Consider the following 11,592-nt stretch of genomic DNA (forward strand, 5'->3'; position numbering starts at 1 on the left):
CCTGGGGGGTCCTGGGGGGTCCCGGGGGTCCCCTCTGTCTGGGGGGGGTTCTGGCGGGGTCCCGGGGGTCCCCTCTTTCTGAGGGGAGGCCTGGGGGGGGGGTCCCGGGGTCCTCTCTGCCTGGGGGGGGGGCCTGGGGGGGTCCCGGGGGTCCCCTCTTTCTGAGGGGGGGCCTGGGGGGGGGTCCCGGGGGTCCTCTCTGCCTGGGGGGGGGGGCCTGGGGGGGTCCTGGAGGGGTCCCCTCTGTCTGAGGGGAGGCCTGGGGGGGTCCCGGGGGTCCTCTCTGCCTGGGGGGGGGCCTGGGGGGGTCCTGGGGGTCCCCTCTGTCTGAGGGGAGGCCTGGGCGGGGGGTCCCGGGGGTTCTCTCTGCCTGGGGGGGGGGCTGGGGGGGTCCTGGGGGTCCCCTCTGTCTGAGGGGAGGCCTGGGGGGGTCCCGGGGGTCCCCTCTTTCTGAGGGGAGGCCTGGGCAGGGGGTCCTCTCTGCCTGGGGGGGGTCCCAGGGGTCCCCTGTGTCTGATGGGGGGGGTCCTGGGGGAGGTCCCGGGGGTCCTCTCTGCCTGGGGTGGTCCCGGGGGGGGTCCCCTGTGTCTGATGGGGGGGGTCCTGGGGGGGGGTCCCGGGGGTCCTCTCTGCCTGGGGGGGGGGGGGGGCCCGGGGGGGTCCCCTTGGTCTGATGGGGGGTCCCGGGGGGTCCCCTCTGCCTGGGGGCGGGCCTGGGGGGGGGGGGGGGGGGGGGTGTCTCGGGGGTCTCCTCTGCCTGAGGGAGGGAGCCTGGCTCATTAATATGCAAATCAGGGGGCGGAGCCTGACCCCCCCAATCGCTATCACCCTGAGGGCTCTGCTAACTACCCCCCCCCCCCCCCCGGTTAATTCGGTTAATTACCCTCCCTCATTTGCATACCGGACACGTGGGTCCCCAGCCTGGCCTTGCTCCCCCCTCCCGTGCCTCAGTTTCCCCAAGGCCATGGGGCGGGGGGGGGGCAGAACACCTGGGTCCCCTCCCAGGGGGGTGGGGGGGTCCTGGACACCTGGGTCCCTTCCCGGGGGGGGGGGGCGGGTGCAGCTCCCGGACACCCGGCTCCATTCCCAGCGAGGAGGAGGAGGACGAAGGCCCCCGGGTGGCGGGGGGGGGGCCCAGGCAGCTGGGTGCCTTCCCAGGGGTGGGGGGTCCCATGCCCGGCCACCTGGGTCCTTCCCCAGGGTGGGGGGGGAGACGCTTTTTGGGGGGGGGGGGGGGATGCGCGGACGCTTGGGTCCCCTCCCCTCGCCCCGCCCTTGGGCCCGGCTATATCTGGGCGGCGGCACCGGCGGCGGGCGGGCGATGGCGGCGCTGGCGGTGGCGGCGGTGCTGGCGGCGGCGACGGTGCTGGCGGGGGTCGAGGCGCAGTGCCCGGCCCCCTCCGCCCTCCGGCCGCTCAACGGCACCCGCGTTTGCGCCCAACTTTACGCCGACGACAGCCCCTACTACGACCAGTGCTGCGGGGGGGATGTTTTGGTGGTGGACTGCGGCGCCGACGTCCCCTACATGCCCCATAAGTGGGCCGCCCGCGTCTCCTCCTTGGTGGTGGGCACCCGTTGCGAGTTGACCGTCTGGTCTCGGGCCGGCAAGAAAGGGAAAAGCCGGCATTTTGGCACGGGCGCGGTGCCGCGGTTGCAAGAGGTGCAGCGGGGGCTCTTCAGCGACTGGAACGACGCCATCAGGGGCTACTACTGCAAGTGCAACTGAGGCGGGCGGCGCGGGGGCGGCGCGGGGCAACACCGGTCCAACGTGAGTCGGCGCGAGTCAACGCGGGCCAGCGCGAGTCAACGAGAAGTCAACGTGGGCCGAGGCGAGTCACTGTGAGTCAACCCAAGTCAACATGGGCCGAGGCGAGTCAACGCGGGCCATGAGAAGAAGTCGAACTCGGCCAAGACAAGCCAACGTGAGTCAATGTGGGCCACGAGAAGTCGAACTCGGCCAAGACAAGCCAACGTGAGTCAACGTCGGCCAACACAAGTCAAACTCGGCCAAGACAAGCCAATGTGAGTCAACATCGGCCAACACAAGTCAAACTCGGCCAAGACAAACCAATGTGAGTCAGCGAGGGCCAACACAAGTCAAACTCGGCCAGGACAAGCCAACGTGGGCCAAGACAAGCCAACATGAGTCAACGTTGGCCAACACAAGTCAAACTCGGCCAAGACAAGCCAACGTGGGCCACGACAAGCCAACAACATGAGTCAACGTCGGCCAACACGAGTCAAACTCGGCCAAGACAAGCCAACACGAGTCAACGTAGGCCAAGACAAGCCAACACGGGCCAAGACAAGCCAACACGGGCCAACGCGGGCCAAGACGAGTCACCGTGAGTCCGCGCGGGTCACCGCGAGTCCACACGGGTCACGGCTGACAGACGCGGGCTGACGCGCGTTGACGCGGCAGCACCGCCGCCCCTCCCCACCTCCGCGCCCCCCCCCAGTCTCGCGCAGCCAATAAAGCCTGGAGGCCACAGCAGCTCCTGCCCCACGGGTGCTTTATTGGGGGGCGGGGGGGAAGTGGGGCAGGGGGGCGGGCAGGGAACGGGTGGGTCCCCGCACCCATCACCCCGTGACCCCCCCCCCCTCCTCCTCCTCCATGCAGGGAGGGGCTCCCACACGCTCCGGGGCGGGGGGGGGGTTACACGCGTGGGCGGACGTGCATGTGTTCCTCGCCCGCCCACGCGTGACGCGTGTCCCCCGCCCCGTAAAGAGACGAGACGGGACGCGGCTGTCTCCAAAAAGGACACGTGTAATCTCCGGGGGTCCCCGGGGCCGCCCCCCACCGCGGCGTTACAAAACGACAATATAAATAGCTTTGTTAAAAAACAAAACGGGAAGGGGAAAAAAAAAAAAAAAAAAAAAAAAAGGAAAACAAACAAACAAAAAAATCCCAAAAAACAAACCCTAAAAAGAACAAAAACGTGTTTGGAAAGGGGCCGGGGCGGGGGGGATGCGGTAAAGACCCCGAATCAGTAGTGTGGCCGCGGGGCCGTAGTGTTGGGGCGCGTCCCCCCCCCGCCGTGGAGTTGCCCCTGGGGCCGGATGGGGATTAAAAAAAAGAAAAAAAAAAAAAAAGGGAATTTAAAAGGAAAAGAAAAGTGGGAGATGCCCCAAATGGCTCCCTAGGGTGGTGGGGGGGTGGGATAAACCCCCAGCCCCAAATCTCTGCCGGGAAGCAGGGAAGAGCGGGGGGAAGAGCGGGCCGGCGTCGCCGGCGTCCCCGCGCGAAGCGGCGGCGAAGTCGCCAAAACCGAGGCGGCCCCCGGCCCCGGCCGCTCCCCGGCTCAGTAGTATGGGTGCAAGGTGGGGGGCGGGTTTCCGTGCCCCCCGCCAGCGCCCCGACAGTAGTGGCACAGTCACGAATCCAGTTAAGAGGCGACGGTGAAGGGCGAGGAGGAGGAGGAGGAGGACGCCAGGGCGGCGGCGCCGGCTCCTCACCGCATCCGGTTTTGGCGCATGAGGGGGACGATGCAGGAGGGGGGTCCCGCTTTCCCCAGGAAAGGGTGCTTCAAGAGTTCGTTGGCGGTGGCCCGCTGCACCGGGTCCCGCACCAGCATGCGGTCGAGGAAACCTTTGAGGGAGGGCGAAACCTGCGGGGAGGGAGCGGGGCGGGCGTCAGCGGCGGCTCGCGGAGCGGTGGGTGCGTCCCAGGGGAAATCGGGGAAGCCCCCGGAAGGGTTTTTTCCCCTTCCCCGGGATGCCCCGTGTCCCCCCCCTCCCCGCCTTTACCTTGTGCACATTTTTAAGCTTGGGGGGCAGATTGTCTCGGATCATTTTCATGGCCTTTAACGGGGGTTCGTTAAAATAAGGCGGCTCCCCGTCGACCATCTCGATGACCATCACGCCAGGGACCAGATATCCACCTGCGGGGCGGGGGGGACAGGGCAAAACCAAGGGTTAATTCAGGGGCGAGGCCACCCTGCGCTCCCAAACCTGCCCCACGGCCCCCACATCTGCCCCACGGCCTCCAAATCTGCCCTATGAGCTCCCAAATCCGCCCCATGAATCCCCAGATCCGCCCCATCAACCCCCAAATCCGCCTCAGGAAACCCCAAATTCACCTCATGAACCCCCAAATCCGCCTCATCAACCCCCAAATCCGCCCCATCAACCCCCAAATCTGCCCCATCAACCCCCAAATCTGCCCCGTGAACCCCCAAATTTGCCCCATCAACCCCCAAATCTGCCCCGTGAACCCCTAAGTCTGCCCTGTGAACCCCCAAATCTACCACATGAACTCCCAAATCTGCCCTGTCAACCCCCAAATCTGCCCTATGAGCTCCCAAATCCGCCCCATGAATCCCCAGATCCGCCCCATCAACCCCCAAATCCACCTCAGGAAACCCCAAATTCACCTCATGAACCCCCAAACCTGCCCCATCAACCCCCAAATCTGCCCCGTGAACCCCTAAATCTGCCCCATGAACCCCCAAATCTACCACACGAACTCCCAAATCTGCCACATCAACCCCCAAATCCGCCCCAGGAAACCCAAATTTGCCTCATGAACCCCCAAATCTGCCACATCAACCCCCAAATCTTCCCCATCACCTCCCAAATCTGCCCTATGAACCCTTAAATCTGCCCCATCAACACCCGAATCTGCCACATGATCCCCCAAATCTTCCCCATGAACCCCCAAACCTGCCCCATAAACCCCCAAATCCACCACACGAACGCCCAAATCCGCCCCATCAACCCCTAAATCTTCCCCATGAACCCCAAAATCTGCCCCATGAACCCTGAAATCTGCCCCATCAACACCCAAATCCACCACAAGAACCCCCAAATCTGCCCTATGAACCCCCAAATCTGCCCCATCAACCCCCAAATTCATCCCATGAACCCTCAAATCTGCCCTATGAGCCCCCAAATCTGCCCCATCACATCCCAAATCTTCCCCATGAACCCCGAAATCTGCCCCATGAACCCCCAAATCTGCCCCATCAACCCCCAAATCTGCCCCATCAACCCGAAAATCCACCCCATCAACCCCCAAATCCGCCCCATCAACCCCCAAATCTTCCCCATGAACCCCAAAATCTGCCCCATGAACCCCCAAATCTGCCACATCAACACCCAAATCCACCACAAGAACCCCCAAATCTGCCCTATGAACCCCCAAATCTGCCCCATCAACCCCCAAATTCATCCCATGAACCCTCAAATCTGCCCTATGAGCCCCCAAATCTGCCCCATCACATCCCAAATCTTCCCCATAAACCCCGAAATCTGCCCCATGAACCCCCAAATCTGCCCCATCAACCCCCAAATCTGCCCTATGAACCCAAAAATCCGCCCCATCAACCCCCAAATCCGCCCCATCAACCCCCAAATCCGCGGCGGGCTCACCTCGGGGCCGTAGGGCAGGCGGGAGATGAGCTCCGGCGCCATCCAGTACGGGGTCCCCACCAGCGACTTCCGTCGCGGCACCTCCTTGTTCACTTGGGCGCAAAACCCAAAATCGGAGAGTTTCACCTAAAAAGCCGGGGAAGGCGGCCGGTGAGAAGGGCCCGCGGCGTTTCGGCTGGCCGGGAGGCTCCGTACCCACTGCCGCCGCTGCCGCGTCCCGCCGCGGCGCTTACCCTGCCGTCGTGCGTGAGGAGGATGGAGTCGCTCTTGATGTCGCGGTGGATGACGCCTTGCGCGTGGAGGACGGAGAGGGCCTTCAGGACGGCCAAGCAGACGGCCGCGATCTGCTCCTCGTTCATCCTACGAACCGACGGGAAGGGCGGGAGGCGAGAGGTGAGCGCGCCGGGACGGGAGACAACGCCGGTGCCGAGGCGGCGGTTGGGGGACGCGGGCGCAAGGGAGGGTCCCCGGGGACGTTACCTGGTGTGCGTGACGATGTCGGTCAAGGCGCCGCCTTCTAAAAACTCCATCACCACCCAGAGCTCGTCGCCTACCAGGTAGCTGTTGTACATCTCCACCACGTTCTCGTGCTGGTAATCCCGCATGATCACCACCTGCCGAGGGGAGAGACGGCGATGGAGCCCCTCGCCGCGCCGCCCAAAAGCGGGCGCTGAGCGAGCCCGGGCGCGGCGGTTCGCCGAGGGATCCCCCGGCTCTGCCTCACCTCGTTAAAGAGCAGCTCGCGTCGCTGCTGCTTGCGCAGATCCATCTTCTTCACGGCCACCAGCTTGCCGGTGCTCTTGACGGTAGCGATGCAGACGATGCCGGTGGAGCCTTCGCCGATCTTGATGAAGTTGTCCAGGTAGGTGCGGGGATCTCCGGGATCCACCACCATCTGCAAGGCCGCCCGGAATTGCTCGTGGGAGACGCGTTGAGGCTCCCGTTGGGGCGAGCGGGGCTGCTGCGGCCCCGCCGGGGCTGGTGGGGGGCCGGGAGGCGGCTGGCGAGCGAGGTGGGGGTCCGAGGCGTGCGGGGTGAGGCCGGGATGAGGCGGCTCAGGGTTTTTGGAACGCGGCGGAGCGGGCGGGTGGGCTCGGGAAGAGCCGGCACCGCCGCTCACCGGCCCGTTGGATGCCACCTCCTGCGGTCGTCCCGGTCGGTGCTCTGCCTGCAAGGAGACGGGAAGAGAAGGACGTCAGGCACCAAAAGCCCAGCGGAGCGCGCGGCCGGAGCCGGGATTTTGCCGCTGTTCCCAAAACGCCGGGTAGCCGACCCCCGCGGCTTCCAACCAAGCGAGCGGCAGAGGCGTTAGCAGAGCCGGGCGCTGCCGAAGGAAAGGTTTGCGCTAGACAGGCTCGGAAGGAGCGAGGAAAGGGGAGAGGAGAGCGCAGAGGAGCCGGCGGCCATTTCGGAGACAAGGACGGGGGAGCCGGTGCCGGCAGCACGGCACCGGGGAGGAAAGCGCAGAGAGCGGCCGCGGGGCCGGCGGTCTTCGGCGCGTGCTGGTCCTGCGGGTTTTAATCGGAGCGCGGGATCCCCTTAGCCGGCGTTTGCTTAGGAAGCGGAGGAGAGAGGCTGCTTTTCGAGGAGGCGGAGGAAAGGCAGAGAGAGAAAAAGCTCCCCCGCAGCCGGGGAAGGAGAGGTCGCTGCCAAAGCGGATCTGGTCGGAGCGGAGGGGGAGCAGAGCGGGGAACTTTTACCTGTGAACCCGCGCCCCTGCCGGGGTCGGTCTCAGCCCGCGGGTAGGTATTAAAAGGCCGTCCCGTCTGCTGAGCCGTCTTCATCACCCCTTCGGAGATGGGGATGTTGGGAGTCCGGATATTGGGCCCGGAGAGCGGGCGTTTCTCCCGGGGGGATTGCGGGCTGGTCTCGCCGGCGTAGGTGGATTTAGGGCGCTTGTCGGAGGGTTCGGGGCGCTCCCGCCGCACCACCCGGTCGGCCGGCTCGCTGTAGTCCCTGTCGGCGGGGTAATCCCGCCAGCCGTCCCGCTCGACGGGGGTTTTGGGGTACTCGGGAGGGTGCGGGCGGCCGCCGGCGGGGGGAACGGGTTTGGGGCCGGGTTCCTGCCCGCGGGGCTGCCGCTGGTGGTGGTGGTGATGGTGGTGGTGGGCGCGTTGCTCCTCCCGCTCCCGGGGTTTCTCCTTGCCCTGCTCTAGCTCGCTCCTGGCCCCGTGCCGACTCTTCTCCTTGCTCCTGCCGGCATCCTCATGCGGCCGGGCAGCAGCCGGGCCCTCGGAGAGGCCGTTCTCCTGGTAGAGTTGGTCGCGGCGGGGCGGGAAGGGGGGGCTGTCCCTGCGCAGAGAATTGGAACGGGACACGGACATGTTCTCAAACTCGTCCAGCAGCCAGGTCAGGGAGCCGTCCTTGGCGGCTTTGCTGCCCCGCACGATGGTCTTTTGAGCAGGACGTGGGACGGGAGGCGGACAGGAACATAAAGCACAAACAGAACAAAAGAAAAAGAAAAAAAAAAAAAAGGGAAGAAAATAAAAAAAAAAAAAAATGAAAATGAAATGCCTGGTGGTGACGGGGACACGGCTCACACAGAGGGGACGCGGGGAGGGGGCTGGCGCCGCTGCCGCCGCCGCCTGGGTCCAGTCGAATGCCGGGAGGCGGCTGAGCCCGGCGGGGGCCGTGCAGCCCCACGGAATGGGATGCTCGTGGTTGGGGGAGAGGGGATGGGGCTCTGCCTTTCCTCAACAGCCCCAGCGGGAGCTTTTTAGGTGCCAAAATAACAGGGTGCTCCCTCGTGCCTCGCTTCCCGGCCGGGCCAAGCGCCGCAAGAGGCACCATGCGGCCAAGAAGCCTTGGGCCGGACCCAATCCTGCTCAGGGGGCTCACAGGGAAGGGGTTGGGGGGACGTTGGCAGCGCCTCGTCCCCCGGATTGCGCCCGGGGGGCTCCGTCCGCCCCCAAACCGGCGTTAATTCGTGACTGCGCAAAGGCAGCAGGTTTCGCTCACGGCAAAACCCCGGGGCGGGCGCCGGTCCCTCCTCCCCTCGGCGTCGCCGAGGAGGGAGCGGGGATGCAGGAGGCGAGGACCAGACGCGGTTCGTTAAGCCGAAGGTTAACGAACCTGTCCCGAACGCCGCTTCGGAGCGAAGGGGAAAAGCAAAGGGAAAAATGAAGCCTGATGCGGGGAGGGAGGTCCCAGGCGGGGCGGGACACCCCAAACCGGGGAGGGCGCAGGGGGTTCCAAGCTGGCGGGGGGTGCGGAGGGATGCTCCCTGTTTCCCAGCCCTCGGGGAGGGATCTGCGCCCTCGGGGATTTGAGCCACGGCCACGCAGCAAGAGGGGACAGCGGGAGCGACGCCAGCCGCCGCCCCGGGGCCTCTCGCCTCCCTCCGAAGAGGAGGATGCCTTCCTCCGCAGAAAGCATCACCGCACAGGGCGAGCGAGCGCAGCCCGCCGTCCTTGGCTATTTATATTCCCTCCTCCTCCTCCTCCTCCCACCGAAATAACCCGGGAGCGGGTTATTTCCTCAAGAGGAACCGAACCCGGACCTCCGCAACAAACCCCAGCCACATGGGATGCGGCGGCTCCCGACCACGAGCCGCGGGGCTCGGCAGTGCCCCGTCGGTTTGGGCATCTTTTTTTTTTTGGGTCAGCAAAATCGCCCGGCTTGGCCTCGCTCGGAAGGGCCGCAGCCGGCGTTACTCACGCCCGCTGGAGCCGCCTCATTGTCCGGGGCAAACCAGCCGAGCGAGCAAAAAACCGCCGGGATGCCGGCGCCGGGCATGCCGGTCGCACCGTAGCCGGTGCCGGGGATTTTAATTAAGGTGAAGGTGGAGGAACGGCAGAGAGCTGGGACACGGGGGCGGCCTCGACCGAGGGGGAGCAAACGAGCCAGACTAAAAAAACGACATAATGGCGGTTCGGGGAAAACACAGGCACGGGGAGGGGATGAGATGGGAAGGAACAGACACCGTTTCCCTGGCGTTTTCTTGCAGGGTGGGTTTTTGGTTTTTTTTTTTTTTTTCCAGCTGCTGGGTGACGCGGGAGAGGTTTTCACACCGTGCGGGCGGCAGCCGAGCGGGGAAGGGCTGCCGCTGCCGCCTGCGCGGGTTAGAGACCGAATTCCACCCTTACCTGCTCCGCAGCGCCCCGAGGAGAGGGCACGGAGCCCAAATTCTCCCCGGCTTGGCTTTCTGGCCCCCAAAACGGTATCGCCAGCCCTCTCCCGAGGCGGCAGAGGCCACGCCGGCGGAGCTGCCTACCTTTTGCGAGCCGTGCTGGATGGCGGTGATGCAGACGGGGTCTACCAGCGGCTTGGGACGCTTGGCCGACTCCTCGATGATGCCCTGCCATTGTCGCGGCAGCCCCGTGAATTTCTGCTCTTGCTGGTCGTAGCCGGTGTGGACGCGGTGCTCGAAGTTGGAGGGAGCGGAGATCTCGATGCGTTTTTTCTTCTTGCTGAACATGGTGAGGCCGGCTAGAAGACCTGGGAGCGGGGGCAAAGAAGAGGGACAAAAATGAAGCCTGGAGAAGGAGAAGGAGGAGGAGGAGGAGGAGGAGGAGGAGGAGGGAGAGGCGAGCAGCACACCAGGGAGCTCGGCAAGCCGTAAAACGAACGAGCCCTTTCTTTAGGAACTGATCTTGCTCTCCGGCAAAATCATTATTCGCCGCGCGTGTGCCGAAAAGGAAACACCTTGAGCGACCGCAAGCCCCGCGCTGGCTGAGGCTGCTCCCCATCCGGGCGGGTTTTTACAGCCCACCCGAACTCGCGGCTGCGTTTGCGATCCCCCGCCGCCACCGCTCCCCCGTTCTTATCGCCCCGCGTTCCAAGATGCGTTTGCAGCTCCCCCGCCCCGGCCTCCATTTATTTAACGCGAAGGCAGCGATCGCCAACCGAGGGAGCTTGTCAGGGCTGCCCGCTCGTGGAGCACGGAAGAAAATCCCGCGCGAGCTTCGGGCTCCTCCACCCGCCGTCCCTCTTCGTCACGGCGCAGGGTGGGCAATAATTCCCTCGGCTTTTCTGCTTCCAGTCGTTTCACGAGCGGCTGAAGCCGCGCCGTGCCCCAGCACCCAGGGTTTTAGAGCTGATCTTGCAAGGGTTTTGCAAATTACTCTTGGCGCCGGTTCGGAGCCGGAGTTTGGCAACTGTGGCTGCGAGGGTTTCATCTGACACAAGCGCAATCTCCTCGGGGCAGAAAACACCCACCGGGACGGGCAGGGTGAACGGGCAGATATTTGTCGTTATTTTAAAGTTAAATGCTACGTTATATTAAATGCTAGCAGCTGAACAGACACCTACGGCGAAAACGCTGACCCCGCGCTCCTCCGGCCTCGTTAGCCGGCCACCGATGAACCCAAAGCAAGGCTTTTCCAGCGTCTCCTCCCGCTTTCCCATCACCAGCTGCCCCGAAGTCTTGCCCGAGCCCAGCGAGCAGGCGGAGGGGTGCCCGGCCGAGACCCCGAGCAAAATCTCCCCTCGTTAAAGGCGTCTCCTCGAGCGCCCGCCGCGTCGCCGAGACGGGGTCAGCGCTGTTCGCCCGCGTCACGGAACCGCTTCGGTTACGACGAGCGGCGGCCGGATCGCGGTTCTCTTTCGGTCGCCGGTGACCGAACGCTGCGAGGTTCTCCGTCGAAGGAAAGGCGGCGGCGGGTAACGGAGGGGCCCGTGGGGTGGTTTCGGTGGGACGCCAAAGCCGCAGCAAGTTTTCCTCGCTCCGGGCAGGAGCCTCTGTGGGGGCCCCGCGAGCCGGCTCAGCCCCGGCGAGCGCCGTCGTCCGCGTGAATCGCAGGACGAGGATCGCTAACGCCCGGTCCTCACCGCAAAGGCATTTTCCGAGCGCAGCTGGGGCCTGGATTCTGCTTCCTTTCACCGCAACCGCCGGGCTTTCACCCAGCCCGGAGGCGAGAGAACGCTGTCGCCCCGGGGATTCGGCAGCTCACGCGATCCGCCGCGACGGTCGGGGAACATCGCCTCTGCTCTCTTCCTGAAGCCGGGAAGGGGTGGCAGGACCGGCGGTCTTCTCCTCTCGGGGATAATCCTGCTTTTTTCCGCCTCGCTTCTCTTCCTCCCCAGTGTCGCTTGGATTTTTCTTCCAGGAGAAGGGAGCTTTTGGGAGCCCCGGTCTTGCAGACGTTTTACCGCGTCCCTTTGATGTAACGCTCCTAAATTTAAAAACGAAGCAAAAAAACACCCTTCCCACAATTAAAAGCTCGGAGATTTGGTTTTTTTTTTTTTTTTTTATGCCTTTCACCTAAAGGGCGTCACTTCACC

At 64.7% G+C, this 11,592-nt stretch overlaps 2 protein-coding genes across 2 annotated transcripts; one reads left to right on the top strand and one right to left on the bottom strand.

Annotated features, from left to right (window-relative positions):
- Positions 1 to 1,321: 1,321 nt before the first annotated feature.
- Positions 1,322 to 1,726, top strand: SYCN (syncollin). The gene has a single exon (XM_075727295.1). It carries the CDS (start codon positions 1,322 to 1,324, stop codon positions 1,724 to 1,726), a length of 405 nt encoding a protein of 134 aa, XP_075583410.1.
- Positions 1,727 to 3,452: 1,726 nt separating this feature from the next.
- On the bottom strand, positions 3,453 to 9,787 carry PAK4 (p21 (RAC1) activated kinase 4). The gene is given in 10 exon segments (XM_075727273.1): positions 3,453 to 3,608; positions 3,748 to 3,866; positions 3,869 to 3,881; positions 5,371 to 5,496; positions 5,604 to 5,730; positions 5,851 to 5,984; positions 6,095 to 6,534; positions 7,079 to 7,326; positions 7,528 to 7,763; positions 9,584 to 9,787. Coding segments are annotated over 10 exon segments (1,803 nt in total).
- Positions 9,788 to 11,592: the final 1,805 nt, after the last annotated feature.

The sequence above is a fragment of the Pelecanus crispus genome, assembly GCF_030463565.1.
Source record: "Pelecanus crispus isolate bPelCri1 chromosome 30 unlocalized genomic scaffold, bPelCri1.pri SUPER_30_unloc_1, whole genome shotgun sequence".
Lineage (NCBI taxonomy): Eukaryota > Metazoa > Chordata > Aves > Pelecaniformes > Pelecanidae > Pelecanus > Pelecanus crispus.

Excerpts from the sequence above, each read along its gene's own strand:
- SYCN (XM_075727295.1), top strand. The coding sequence starts at position 1,322 with ATGGCGGCGCTGGCGGTGGCGGCGGTGCTGGCGGCGGCGACGGTGCTG.